At 40.9% G+C, this 15,373-nt stretch overlaps 1 protein-coding gene across 1 annotated transcript in view; it reads right to left on the minus strand.

Annotated features, from left to right (window-relative positions):
• Positions 1–15,373, minus strand: part of CNTNAP2 (contactin associated protein 2) — a 1,133,690-nt gene that overhangs the window by 91,868 nt on the left and 1,026,449 nt on the right. The window contains exon 21 of the mRNA XM_077808720.1: positions 6,374–6,467. Within this exon, the coding sequence (XP_077664846.1) occupies positions 6,374–6,467 (94 nt within the window). The remainder of the gene's footprint in view (positions 1–6,373; positions 6,468–15,373) is intronic.

Raw genomic sequence — 15,373 nt, forward strand, 5'->3', positions numbered from 1 at the left:
GTAGTTTCTTTTGGTACTCCTCAGTGGGGTCAGAGGATAGTGGCCTGTAGAATGTGGTGTTGGAGAGTTGCCTGGCAGCCTCCTATTCATAATCCGACCTGTTCATTATGACTACAGCACCTCCTTTGTCAGCCCCTTTGATTATAATGTCAGAGTTGTTTCTGAGGCTGTGGATGGCGTTGCGTTCTGTACGGCTGAGGTTATGGGGCAAGTGATGCTGTTTGTTCAGAATTTCAGCCTGTGCACGTCTGCAGAAGCACTCTATGTAGAAGTCCAGTCTGTCATTTCGACCGTCAGGAGTCCACACAGAATTCTTCTTCTTGTAGTGTCAGTAGGAGGGTTCCTGTGGGTCAGTGCACTCTTCAGTGGTGTGTTGAAAATATTCCCTAAGTCGGAGATGATGAAAGTAGGCTTCCAGATCACTGCAGAACAGTATCATGTTCGTGGGGGTGGCGGGGCAGAAAGAGAGTCCCCGAGATAGGACAGACTCTTCTGCTGGGCTAAGTCTGTGGTTGGATAGATTAACAATTTTGTTAGGTGAGTTGAGGGTACCACTGTTGTAGCCCCCTGTGGCATGTAGGAGTTTAGATAGTTTACTGTCCTTTTTCCTCTGTAGAGAAGTGAAGTGTGTGTTGTAAATGGCTTGTCTCGTTTTTGTAAAGTCCAGCCACGTGGAAGTTTGTGTGGAAGGTTGGTTTTGTATGAGAGTGTCCAGTTTTGAGAGCTCATTCTTGATCTTCTCCTGTCTGCTGTACAGGATGCTGATCAGGTGGTTCCTCAGTTTCTTTGAGAGTGTGTGGCGCAGTCTCTCACCATAGTCAGTGTAGTATGTTGATTGCAATGGATTTTTTACCTTCAGTCCATTTGGTATGATGTCCATCTGTTTGCACTTGGAGAGGAAGATGATGTCTGTCTGTATCTGTGCGAGTTTTTTGTTGAGGTTGATGGATTTCCACTCCATACGGCTACATTTAGTGCCTTGCATGGTGTCAGGTATCAGGGGGTTGCTGTATTAGTCTGTATCCACAAAGACAACAAGGAGTCCTTTGGCACCTTAAAGACTAACAGATTTATTTGAGCATAAGCGTATACTTATAAGCGTAGTAATTACACTGTGTACCATTTCTGAGGAGGGAAGTGAAGCCGGAAGCTTAAGCAGACTGCCTTTTTCTGGGAATAACACAGTGAAAGTAGAGAATCATTCAGCCTAGAAATACCCCAGTCAGGAGGGAGAGAGATGCATGTCTCCATCCAAGAAAGGCAAAGTCTAGAAGCCAGAAGCCTGAGTGTGGGTGTTCTTGCTGAACCACTACAGGGAAACCACTACAGGTGCAGTTGCCCTGAACTGTGACACGGTCATAGGAAGAAAAGCTGACAGGATATGCTGTTTCTCTGCAAATAAACGTAGTAAAAAAACGAGATGAAGAAGAAGAAGAAGAAGAAAAGACAGGTAGGACTGTTTCTCAGTAGGATGGTTCCAAAATGCTCCACAAAATCACAAGCTGGCTTTGTAAATATAGCTTCATCTTCACCTTTCAAGACAAGAAAGCATCAAATCCAACAGAACAGAGATAATTAAGACTGAGTATCGTCGATGAAAAACAAAACCAAAACAAAAATAAAACACTCTGCCTCTCAACTATAACCCTGTTTCTAGATGGAATGTAGGACATTACAAACTGTACATATGATGATGTATAGATAATCACCTTTGTATACACACCTCTGCTAGGTGAGACTCCCTCCAGGTTCACTGGAACTGCTTCTAGCGAGGATAATGTAGCAATTAGGAGCTTTAAAAACACTAGATTCTGCTGGTAGTGTGCCCTTCAAACTGTGCTGAACACATGTAACAATATTAACCTTGATTTCCACTCCCCTCACTCAGCATTCCCCCTGGCAGTTGTTTGTCAATCTGATCAATGGCAATTGGCTGTGGTGCAACAATTATACCAGTGAGTCAGGGGTTCTCCAGAGATTTTTGTTTTGTTTTGGCATGCACAGTGCATTCTTTTTGTTTCTCTGGCTCTGATATTCTTTTATTTAATAAAATGTCCCACTTTGAAGAGACAGTCAATCTAAACAGAATAAGCAAAGAAGCACTTTCCTAACAGATAAAAATAAACTTAAAACACTAAGAAGTCAAAGCAATACCATCAATCAAAGGATGCAGAGCAACATACACAATATAATTTACAATGACAGATGATACATAACATTTCAAAAAACATGGAAACTGTTTTTGATTCTCATAATAGCACATGAAAACATAGACCATATATATTCCAGCTGACCCCAATACCTTTCCAAGGTCTTCCAGGCACCCTGCCTGTTCCTATCTTTTAACATTTTCTCTCACTTTACTGATTTAACCAACGTTTGTGGTGACTTCATTATGCCCTGAATGCATCTAATGAGAAGGAAAATCTGCGACTTCACCACATATATCTATACGGTGGATGTTATCAGTATTATGTTTATTAGTCTGTACATCTTACAGAGAGCCAACTCATCATTTTGGAACTCAATTTAATTCCATGTTTTTAGCCTGTCAAATTTGAAAAGAAGAAGGAATCCAGACTAGAACCACTCACAAATATTATGCATTTCCCTGACACATGAACGAAATTAGGAAAACTAGACTTGATGAACTCTGCTAAGAAGAGCAAAAACAGATGGGGTCAAGTTGGGTTACTCTGAAAAATATCAGTGAATGTAATGACATTACTGCAGACTGATCTTTTCTATGTCGCTACATAGCAGGAACATCATGGACAGGTGGAATGTAGGCTTCCCCACACTATCCCGGCAATGTGCCGCAACTCTGACTTGGATGGAATACACACAGAAGTCAGAGGGTAATAACGTATGCCCATCCAGTCCTTGAAGCCTCTATTATTACTTGCAAGGAGTCAAATGTGGAGGTGATTTTTGTGATGTAGGTACCCAGAAACCAGGCTAAGTCAATATCTCTTTTCATATAGATCAAACACTTGTGAGGTGGTAGTAATGATTTTCAGTCACTGCCAACATAAACTGGATTCAGGCAAGTGACCTAGATGCAAAAAGCTTCATTACCTGTTCAATTCTTGCAGTTTGTTCTTGAGGAATGCTAAGAGAAAACCTAAGGAGGACAGCACTAAAACTTGACAAAGGAAATAATACTGACCCTGTGGCATCTGTGGGATAGAGCTGGCTGGTCTCCAAGCTAGTTGCAGGGCTTGGAAAACCTACCCATCATTCATCAGCCCCAGGACTAACACCACTAAGTAGGGTGAAAAATGTTGTAATGCTATCTAAGACTGCCCGCCTCCCAAGACCCTGCAATTTAAAGATATAAGAGTATGTCTTGTTTATTGGGTACTGCCAATCACCTTTCCATTTAATACTCTTAAAATTGTAACTTTCATATAATCTCTCTCTCTCTTCTTGGCTTCAATCCAATTTTTCCTCTTCACTCTTCCCCCATAGAGTATGGTACATCTCTGCCTGTAATGTTTAGCGTCCTAACTTTTCTTTCCCTCTGCCTCCTTATCTTCCTTTCCCCCTACAATGTTTTCTCTATGATACTTCCGTCCCTGTATTTTCTCTCTCATATCTTTTTTCACGTTCTCCCCAAGCTTTTCCCATATGTAATGAGGATGTACACTCCTGGGACCACATAAGGCTTCCTCATCCATCCAACTTCTCAGGACTACAGTCAGGCTTTAGAAGATTGCATCGTGGAGGCAGTACCACCATAGTCTGATGGTTTTCTAAATCTGAGCAGCCTAGACAGCTGACATGTCTGGAAATAGCTGTCAGCCCAGAGAGACAATGGAGCCGTTGTGGCAACAACCACTCACATGAAGCAATCAGGGTGGAGTGATGAGGCCAGGAATTCCCCTCGGGTGATCCACACCTTATCTTCCACCAATATATATATTTTATCAGGCACTGGTTTTGTCTGTTGTTGTTAGCAGAACCTCCACAGGGCATGTTTGGGGAGAAGAGATTAGCTCCCAGCCACCCTATGTAAGGGTATGTCTACACTGGCAAGTTTCTGCATCACAAATGATACCACTTTTATTAAACTGCTGGAATTACCGCTGTTTCGTGTCCACACTGTGCTCCTTGTGATGGTGGAGCGTATCCACATTAGGAGCTCTTGCAATGGCAAAGCAGCAATGCATTATGGTAGCTATCCCACTGCGCAACTGGCCGCAGGGTGCTTTGGGAAGGGTTTACAATGCCTCATGGGGCAGGCACAGCATCACATGATTCAGGTTTCCCAATCCCATTGTTCCATGGGCTTCCTACTACATTGCCAACTGCTTTTCAACTGAAGTGTGTGTGTGTGTGAAGGGGAGTGTGTGTGACAGAGAGTGTGTGTGTGTATGGAGGGGGGGAGAGAGAATGTGTTTTGGGAGACACAGAGTGTGTCAGCATGCTGTCTTGTAAGTTCAGACAGTGGCAGAAAGCAGCCAGCCCTGAGGCAGGGGGAGGGGGAAACCCCAACATCAGCCCCCACCTCCCTCCTTGGGCTCTCTGCACAGCAATCTCTCTCTCTCACACACGCACACCTGCCTCTGTGTCCAACAGCACGAGCATTCCACATTAATCGTTTGCTTTGTGTCCCGGAGCAGATCAGCACAGCACGCAACATCTGTCAAAAATGGTGCTTTGAAAGGGGAGGAGCACATGTCTCCAGGGCAGCCAAGTTGAAAACGATGAGCAGAGCGGGCACGTGAGGCATTATGGGACAGCTCCGGAGGCCAATTACAGTGCAGAAAGCAATCAAGTGTCTACACTGGCAATAGAGCACTGGAGCCTCCGCACAAATAGCCTTACGACTCTCGTCGAGGTGGTTTTTCTGCAGTGCTGCAACTGAGGAGTTTCTGCCCACAGAGGGGCTTGGCAGTATGTACATGTCTGCAGTTTGAGTGCAAAAAGCTGCTTTACTGCGCAGAAACTTACCAGTGTAGACAAGCCCTGAGCCGCTCCAAGATTACAGCTGCTGAGTGACTACACCTCATCTCTTGCATCCTGTGCCTATTCTATTGATGATTAAATGGACCTAGGATTTGTCCAGTAGAATAGGCGCTAGGAGCTCTAAATTTCAGACTGTCCTGTGTGCTGTAATTTAGCTCTGTAAGATGGAAATATTCAGAGAGCAGTACAGTCACTCAAGTTTTATATTGTCAGCAAGATGAAACTAGATATTCTACTGTAACATATTGCATTCATGTGGCTGAGCACCAAAATCATTGTTCATGTCCCATTTCACAACTTACAGTTATTCTGACTGTTCATTTTTATTCTGTTTTACTGAGCCTAAAAGCAGAAGAATTAATAAAACCTGAGTTTTGGATTCAGCTCCAATGTTAGCCTAGATTTGCTTGATTTAAACCAAAGAGAACCTTACACTGACATCCAGCTTCCCAGAAAGTCACAAAATAAGGTAAACTAGACTAAAAATGAAGCAAATGGAAAAAATATGTCATTATAAAATTCTGTAGTTGATTTCCTTTCCTCTTCAAAAGTCCTTTTCCCCTCACATCTCATTTGGTCCCCAAACAATATAAAATTTAACTTTTATAGGGCCTTCCTTATATCACCTTGACAGAAGAACAGGCTGGAAATACGGTAGAGATACAATCATTTCAGGTATGGTACATGTAAGAAGCTTACATACAGATTCTGTTTGTGGGGCAACCTACATTCCATGTGGTTTACCATTTAAGTTACCATTTAAATTATGGTGTTGCAGAAAGAAAACATAAGTTCATGATGTTTTGAGTCTGACTCTTCACTATAATCCAAACTATTGTGGCTAAGTAAAAGGTTTACAGAAAGTAATCGCTTGAATTTCAAATGGTGCTGAGCACCTGAAAATCCCATTGAGTTCTGTGACATTTGTGAGTAGCTACTGCCTCTGAAAATGAGTCATAAAAGTGTGGCCAATGAATTCACAATAAAAGATACTGCTCCAAATTTCCTAAATATTTCCCATACTTCACTGCAAAGCAGCATAAGTCCTATTGACCTCTTCCCCCTCAGCAAATCTGAATGGTGACAGAAACTGTGCAATTGTACTGTCCCAAATGACGTTCCCTAGAACTTTATATATGATCTACATTCTGTATATATTAGCCACAGCCTACTCTATCCCTGGTTTATCTATGTGTCCCCTTGTCCTTTGCAATAACAGCGTAGTACCCCCATCTGATGGATATCCCACTTAACCAAAACATCACTGTCTCTCTAGTAAAAAATGAGATGTCCAAGGGTGTCTTACTGCAGACACTACGAACATCACAATCTCATGTGCTTATATATATTTTTTCTCTCTGAAAATGTCTAATAAAAATAAATTATTAAAACGTAATCTCACCTATAACTTTTCCCAGGAAGAGCGCCTTTGGGGAGTTGAATTGAGTGTCAGATGCTGTCGGCAGGCTGTAACTTGCTGGAGGATAATGATCAAGCTGGGGAAAGTAAAAAACAAGAGTAGACTTTTAGAACCGTACCCTGTTACCCTGCTAGTGAATCAGGTCTTTCTTGTGGAGATTATAGCTTCATTTAGATCTCTGTTTCTGGATGCTCTTGTTTTATCTGTGATAACAGTGACAGTACCCTTGAGAGCCAAGGTCAAGCCACTGTTTTGCAAGGAATTCATTGCACTGTCAGTGGTCAGAGGTAAATGAAGGGTAGTTCGGGATACTCCTTTTATACTCTCAGAAGCCCACACAAGAATTAAAATGGGAGGTGTGTGAATGCAAGCACAATTATTTCCGCAAATGTGACTATACACAGGCAATACTCTCAAAGAACTACAATTACTGGGAACTAACTTTTCTAGCTTCCTTACTCAAACTATCCAAGCAAGAGCCTCAGAGCAGAAGCTCTTGTGCTTATTAAACTGGGAAGGAAAAAAATGCATTGGTGATGTTATAAGACCTGTAGAAAAACCTCTGTGAGCACGTTCAGAAATGCTTTTCAATTGCACATAACTTTACTATTCACCAGCTGTTTAAAGCTTAGTCATGGATGTCTAAGCTTGTCACACCAGGCTAAAGTCTGAACGTTCAGCCATTTTTGAGTTATCTGCATGGAAAAGACTGTAGCAGTATTTTCTTACCTTAGGCAAATTATAATTTGTTTATAGTCTCACATAATGCAAAAATGGCTGAACAGATTTTCTCAGACTTGCAAGAAGAAAAAGTTCACCTTTCAGCTGAGATGGGGCATGTACAATTTCAGTCTAAGAGAAGGTTTTTTTTTTCCAGAGTTATAAGCAGATGAAGACAAAGAGTTAAAAATAAAACTGGATTGCGACATAAACCACAGCAGGTGCCAACAAGCACACAGTAAATTATGTACTTGATATTAGTTTCCATGGTAAAAGGGAATCTGGCATCTAGCATCACATGCATAATTTTCATAAACATTAATGTGAGTTTCAGGTGAGAAAAATACACCCCTCTTCTTTCAGGAGACTAATGATAATGGCTTAAATCTGAGTTAGGAATCCAAAACAGTGCTGCACTCAGTGTTGTCATCATCACAGTCACCTGGTTACTGAACTAACAAAGATTTGAGAGAGGTATGCCAGGAACAGCTTGTTGAAATAATTACCCAAGGTCTGATTTTTCAGTCTCTCACAACTGGTTTTACATTAGTCTAACACCACTGACTTCAAGAGAATTGTTTCTGATTCATTCTCCTGTGGGAGGAGAATCACGCTCACCTGTGTGTGTGAAACCAGAATAGAACTAATTTTCCTGGTTTTCCTCTGACTTGTGCTTCTGTAAATCGGGGATAACTCCACTGAAGTAAAAGCACTATCAGTGGGAAGATAATCTGGCCCAGAAGCACTGTACTTTATTTTGAAATTGGCTAACATTTCCTTTGAACTCTCCCATCTCCATCACCCATCAAGGAAAAGCACTGTCTAAATATTTCTTTTTACTGTAGCACAGAATTCTAGCTGTGGGATCTATACGTCTGAGATCACTAGGACACCTATTATATTTATTTGTACTGTGGGAGCACCTAAGAGCACCAGGCATGGACCCCGTTGTGCTAGTAACTGTACAAACATATAACAAAAACATAATCCCTGCTCCACAGAGCTAATTATGGCTGGATAATGTACCGGGAAAGAAAAGTGAAATTAATTTACGATTCAGTGTGAGCATCTTTATCAAAAAATGTTAGGCACCAATCCTGCCAGCCTGTTGCATGGTGAAACTCCTTTTGACTTTAGCGCGAGTTCCATATGTGGAAGAATCAACCCCTTGATGAATCCAAGGGAAATCTCTATTTTGTTATATACGGACAGAGTACGGCCTGTTCTGCATATGCATGCTGCAGTGCATCTCCTCAGCAACATGGACTACTGCCAGCACATCAGACTGGTCCTCTGCTATCTATGCTGCCTTCCCATAGAATATCAAGTCCAGTTCAACATCTTGGTCCTTATCTTCAAGGTGCTCTATGAGCTGGGCCCAGCATATCTAAAAGGCTGCCTCATGATCTGGGGTGAAGACTGTGTTCACCAACTCTGCTCCTCAGGCACAATGGAACTCTCTTGGGGGAGAATCTCAAACTGTGTAATGAAGTCCCACAGGAACTATGGACCATCACAAATCTCATCACCTTCCACTCCAAGTGCCAGGCATACTTCTTTGACCTGGTCTTCTCTAATATAAACAGATTGTAGTGTGTACGTTTAAAACAAAACATCCTCCTCCCCCAAAACCCTACCAAAGCAAAACATGATGAAGCATGGGATCATTATACTGTCTCAATGAAATGGCTGTGAGAATATTTTTAACATAGGCAAAATAACATATTTCTCCCTAACCGTTTTAGCTGAAACTACCACAAAAATTACTCGAGGCTGACACCTGGCATGGGAAATTTCTCCCAGAACAGTTTAAGTTTGGCAAAGTTACAAGTAACTGAAAACAGGTTTTGTAATGGGACGTGTCAGACAACCTCAATTATACGTGGTGTGGCTGTGCTGCCTAGGATAGAATGCAGGGGAGTGAGGAATTCCCCTTACATCCCTGCACCAGCTACTTGTTTTATGGAGAACAGTGTGGGAGGGAGATTCTATTCTCTCTCTCATGCAGGGAGGTAGGGATTAGGAGAAACCCAAACCTTGGCTCTGCCTCTTCCATCCAGAGTGCTGGCCAGTACAGCTGTGCCAGGGATCGGGGGAACCAAGAGGCAGATTGTGTAATCTGTTTCTCAGTCTGCTCAATGCATGGAGTTAGTGGCAGACCTACATATGAGCCCATGCCATGTACTTTGAGGCTGAGCTGGTGAAATTTTGCTGTTGGTATCTGCATGGAAATGTTCAAATTTAAGTAAAAACTGAAAAAGTAGGTGAAGAACTCCAAAAGTGCAAGTTTCAGATATCTTCATGGATCTCCTCACCAAAGCTCAGCTCAGCTTATTTAAATCCCCCCTTTACTTCCCCTAGAGAAAAAGGAATATGGGAAAATGACTGAAATAGATGGTTAGAATTAGCCTTTACTTTAAATCCAGAGAAATCAGATTTTATGATTCTTTCGTGGGTGCAGGAATAAAGAAAAGATTTCTGATTATACATGAAATCAGCCCACTACACTAGCTCCTGAACCCCTGGGGGAAGTTCTGAGCTGCATCCAGACCCAAAATTTGTGAATTGTGCCCTTCCCCTGTTTGACACTATGAATTAAGGGGAATGTTGTTCAGCTAGTGGGAAAATAGTATATATGGTGCTTAAGGAATCAAAGGTAGGTCAGTGGTGAGATTTCTTTTCTCTTATTTTTATTGTCTGTGTTCTATTTGAACAATCTTAGAAAAGAAAACACAATTTTAGAAGAATCTAATCCAGGACATTTATAGGTCAGTGACTAAAGGAACACAGGTTTCAGAGTAGCAGCCGTGTTAGTGTGTATTCGCAAAAAGAAAAGGAGTACTTGTGGCACTTTAGAGACCTTGTGACACCTTAGGCACCTAACAAATTTATTTGAGCATAAGCTTTTGTGAGCTACAGCTCACTTCATCGGATGCATTCAGTGGAAAAACACAGGTGCTTGGAAGGACTGGATTCTTTCTAAAACTGATTCTCTATTGCCATCCAGTGGCTGTTCAGGTATCAGCTGCTAGAACTAAACTGCTTGCAATCATCAGAAGAAATATAGCCATTATCTCAGTCTAATGTGGATCAAGACTCATAACAGAAAAGGAAATATTACCTATCACATGCTATTTGAAAAGAATATTGCATTATTTAATGAATACAAAATACATCATTTCCATATACATAGGATGGCATCATGAATATGTGTTAAATTATAGTTTCTTGATTATCTTTATGAGTTTTCATTACAGCTTCTTTTCTTTTAAAAATAATTAATTGCATTTGAGCTGCATATAAATACACAGCAAGATTGTGCACACAGTACAAACCAAACTGGGAGAAAATGTTCAGCTTCAGTTCTCAAGTCGAATCAAGCCAACAAGGCTGCCTTTATTGGAAGTTGCTGTTGGTTAGGGAGAAGTTCAATAAAATTCCATTTCTTTTAGATAATTACTCACTTTGATAATGTAACTCATGCTCTGTGCTCGCTGCTGGTGCACTTTACTGGTCTTTTGCAAAAAAGCAATGAGCATACCTGGCTCGCACATGAAGTAGAATGCAGTGTAAACTAATCGTTTGGGTAGACCAGATCCCCTTGGGGCTGGCAGAGGCCAGGGTCACTACCTAATGCTCTCCTGAGCCCTACGTAGAGGTCCTTCCCTCCTACTTATTCAGGGTAGAGGAGAAGAGGCTCTCTAGACCTTCTTCTGATATAATAATGTCACCTTTTCTTGGACAATGTGTTATTGCTATCTTTCACAGCAGAGCCAAGAGTAGAACCCAGGTATCCTGCTTTAATCTCAAAATTATCTTGAATATATCCAGATACATGACTGTTTCCTTCCAAATACCTGTGAGTATTCAAGGTGGTGTTGGAGCATGTCACAACAAACAGTCCAAACCCAGAAGTCCTTACTCGGTTTTTACTCAGTCCTTATTCCAGTAGAATTCCCATTGACTGGTATGAAAACGTTGCCTGCATGAGGCCTGAGCAAAAACTGAGTGAGCACAACAAGATTTGGCCCACCAACAGAGTTTCACAGCCACATTTTCTCATTATGGCGTAGTGAGTAGACTACCGTTCAATAATGACTCTACCACCAATCTGAGGCCTGATCTTGCACTTCTGAAGGTAATGGGGTTTTGCCATTGGCTTCAGTGAGAGCAGGTTCAAGTACTGGATCCGTGACTGTATGTGACTGAACCTAGGAACTTGTTCTGTGACTCTGAGTAAATCCTTGAACCTCTGTGTGGCTCAGTTTGACAACGTGCAAAATGGATATGGAACAAACAGGGATGTAGTGAAGCTTAATTAACATTTGTATTAGATATTCAGACGAAATTTGCTATATAGATGTAATTATTATTTGTTTTAAGTAAGGTTCCAGATTTTCTTCTCCAGGGCTATACACTGATTTAAGAACTACTGCTTAGGCTATTACAGTCTTCTTCCAAAGGGATTAACTGCATTCACTTATAATAAAAGCTTTTCACATTGATTTAAATTGGAAATGCAATCAGCATAGGATGCATTGCAGTTAAAAATTAAACACACAAGGTCCCACCCCTCCCCTTAAAAAAAATTGACTAGATCCTTAGCTCATGTAAACTGCTGCAGCACCACTGAAGTCAATGGTTTATAGCAGCTGGCCCAATATGTGGAAAATATGCAAACTCAGATGAAGGCTTAATAATTAGGTATGTTTCTAAATGTTGGTCTCATAATGTAACAGGAGCACTAAACAGGTCCCTGTTTTATCTTAAATTAACTCTTTACCTTGGCCACCATCAACTGAAATAACATTATAGTAATTTCAGATCATTGTAGGCTCTTTTTCCCTATGTTTAATTGATGAACTTTATGTCAAATGTTAACAGAAGCAATAATAGACTATTTAATGCCAGGCTATTAAAATTAAAGAGTGTGACCCTTTGTGCTCAAACACAATGCTAGTGGGACATTAATTTGTCCAGTATGTATTGTCATATAATGTAAAATGTGGATCTATTTCTGGTTATGTTTATTTTATACATTGATTTTTAGGCTTTTAACCTTATTTCTGAGAATATTTTTGACTTTTTCTGGGCATTTAGTCACAATAGCATTATGTCAATATAATGAGCTCACAGACAGAGAAACACATATGTTTTTATTATATGAAATATATGATATACATTATCTTTCTGCATACAGTGTATCAGGTGAGAGCCAGTGTTTTGTGACGTGGTATTAAGGAAGAATTTTGAAAACATATATAAATGAATGCCAAGTTTTTCAAAAGTGACCATTGATTTTGGGTGGCTCATTTTTTGCATACAGGCTTGAGTCCTTTTAATGGAGCCTGATTTCTAGAGGGTGAACGCTCAGCACATTCTAGAAGTGCAACTCCTCTGAGCCGTTTCAAACACTGAGTCATCCAACATCATTTGAAAATCTTGGTCTAACTCTTAGACCTTATCTACATTTGCAATGGTGTGTACGGTACAGGTAGCTACGTGCCACAGTGAAAGACAGAGAAAGGCTCGGCAGCTCCCCACTGCTGGAGCCTTTGGCTGTGGCAAGGAAAGGCTCTGGTGGGGGGAGCTGCTGGAGCTTTTTCCCCAGAGGTAAAATAATAGCTTCATAGAAAAAGATAAAACTTTGGTGAGACCAGAACCAGGGTTTCCAGTGTTCCAAACATCTGGCCTGTTTTGGCTGTTGGCCTGAAAGAAGAATGAGTGAGATTTGAGTATATGTGGATGGGTGTAAAAGAACAGTTCATTGTGAGGTGGGTTTCAGATACCAGACTCCATGGTTTCAGAAATACAAGAGTATGCACAACTTGCAAATGGTTATTTAATGCGTCTGGAAAATTTAAGCTGCAAAATATAGGCCCAAGAGAAGAAAAATGTTTTAATATAAGAACGTTTAGAAAACAGTCTCATTTTGCAAACTGTAGATGGGAATATGTTAGATTTAATGCCAGACACTGATGTTATTTTCGAACGACATTCATATATTTCATGAAGCTTATATAGGATGGCGAATGTGTTCCGGTAGAAATTTGTTGGGCTGGGTAGTACATAGCCCTAGGGTACATAATACATACATGGAAATGGCTTTAAAAGAAGGCATGGAGGTTTGGAGACCTGCTGAGAATCTACAAATATATCCCAATAAGGAAACTGATCGTTAACATTACATTTTGCTGTGTTCCTTTGGGTATTATTCTATTTAATATTAAAATACATCCCGTTTTTATTTCTTGTGTAACAAACTTAATAGCTCTTATATAGCACAACAGGAAAAACAAGTATAATAGGAAGATAGAATAGTGTAGTGTCCAGATTCTATCCTCATTTGGAATCTTGATTTTTGGGGCACTGCACGGGAAGACAGAGGGAGAAAGTATGAGTCTAGCCCTAAGACAGAAATTCTTTCCATTTCACTGCTCAATAAGGGCATAATCCAAAGTCCAATGAAATCAACAGAAAAACTCTCATTGACTTCAATGGACTGTGGATCAGGCCCTAAGCATAGGAAGATTTTTTCTTGGATTTTTTTAAAAAGAGGCTTTATTGATGTGTGAATAAATCTCTGCACCATTTCATCACCAAAAACTTGATATTAGATAGAAACTATTCTGTTGTTTATGATCTGGAAAATACCCGACTGAAGTATTATAACCTTTAATGAAGTCAAAACAAATAAAACTTGCCCTACATGGCCTAAAGCCCAGCTCCTGACTTTTCATTTACTAGGATAACATATTCCCCATTTGTCTTACTTAGCTTCTTCTTGTCTGCAGATGAACTTATGCAGCCTTGGAAATGTGCCATGGCTACTGGTAGTTGATATTTTAATAGAGGTGAGAGACAAGAATTTTTATAAGCAGATTTAAACTTTGTCCATATCATCAAAAAAGCAGAAGAAAAAAAGATCAAATGTTTTCCTATATGAATTTTTTTAAAATAGTTTTCTTGAAGCCTAGACCAACAGTTAACACTGGACACAATTCTTGAGAAGTTGGTGGCATTACAAACAGGACACAGTAGTTTAATGAGGCAATAACTGTTGATTTATTCACAGTCACTGAATGAGACAATTGTAATGTACAGCCTGTTTGACAGAGTCCCTGTTACTTTGTTTAAATATGCCTATATTAGTGATGAGGGCCATAATTGCAATGACTAAAATCATTTACACTAAACATTTGTTTTTAAGCCTATATGTATTTATGTCAAAGACTTTAATCAAGTTCTAATTGACTGGCACAAAGACATAAGTTAGTATCCAAGTATTCAACAGACGTATGTTTATAGCATTAGCTGGAGTACCAATGGGCTCAATAGTGAACCTCTTATTCTATTTATTCATAAGTGATACCCCTGAGAGTTGTGATAAAACAACTCTGCAGAAAATATGTAGTAGTGATTTATTGTCAGAGTGAAGATTATTTAAATATTTCTGACACTGAATGTACCCTACAGGGTTATTACTGTAAGTTAGAGAGACAGGTATTCTGAATATGAACTTGCTGTTAACACAAGAAAAACAAACTCCATGCACTGGAGTTGGGGCACTGATGAGAGTGACATTTTCTAGTGCTGTGAGAGTTTGAGGAAGTGTACCTGGCAAGCAAGCTGCCTCATTTAAAAAGAGGTAAACAATCTGCTAGTCAGGCTGGAAAATGGTTTATAAGAGGAAATACAAGTCCACTTGGCGTGGCAGTATTGTGCCAAAGAGAACCCAAACATTGTGACCTACCTTAGGACACTGAGGCCTTGTCTACACTGGCAAGTTTCTGCGCAGTAACGCAGCTTTCTGCGGTGTAACTCCCGAGGTGTACACACTGCCAAGGCACTTGGTGCCCAGAAACGGCGCAGTTTCTGACTAAAGGCGTACAGCTTACTGTGCCGGGGGTACAGCACTGCGGTGCCAGTGTAGACACCCTGGTCGATTACAGCACTGCGATTGGCTTCCGGGAGGTGTCCCACAATGCCTGTTCCCGCCTCTCTGGTCATCGGTTTGAACTCTACGGCCCTGCCCTCAGGGGACCACTCCTTAAATTTCTTGGGAATTTTGAAAGTCCCCTTCCTGTTTGCTCGGTGACGCAAGCAGTGGTCTCAGTGCATCTTTCCAGGTGACAAGGCCTGCTCCATTCACCAGGCAATCCCCCACTTGGAGCATTGCCGAGCTGCTGGACCTCATCAGCATTTGGGGAGAGGAGGCTGTCCAGTCCCAGCTGCGCTCCAGCTGTAGGAATTATGGTACCT

Source organism: Eretmochelys imbricata, chromosome 2 (genome assembly GCF_965152235.1).
Source record: "Eretmochelys imbricata isolate rEreImb1 chromosome 2, rEreImb1.hap1, whole genome shotgun sequence".
NCBI classification, from domain to species: domain Eukaryota; kingdom Metazoa; phylum Chordata; order Testudines; family Cheloniidae; genus Eretmochelys; species Eretmochelys imbricata.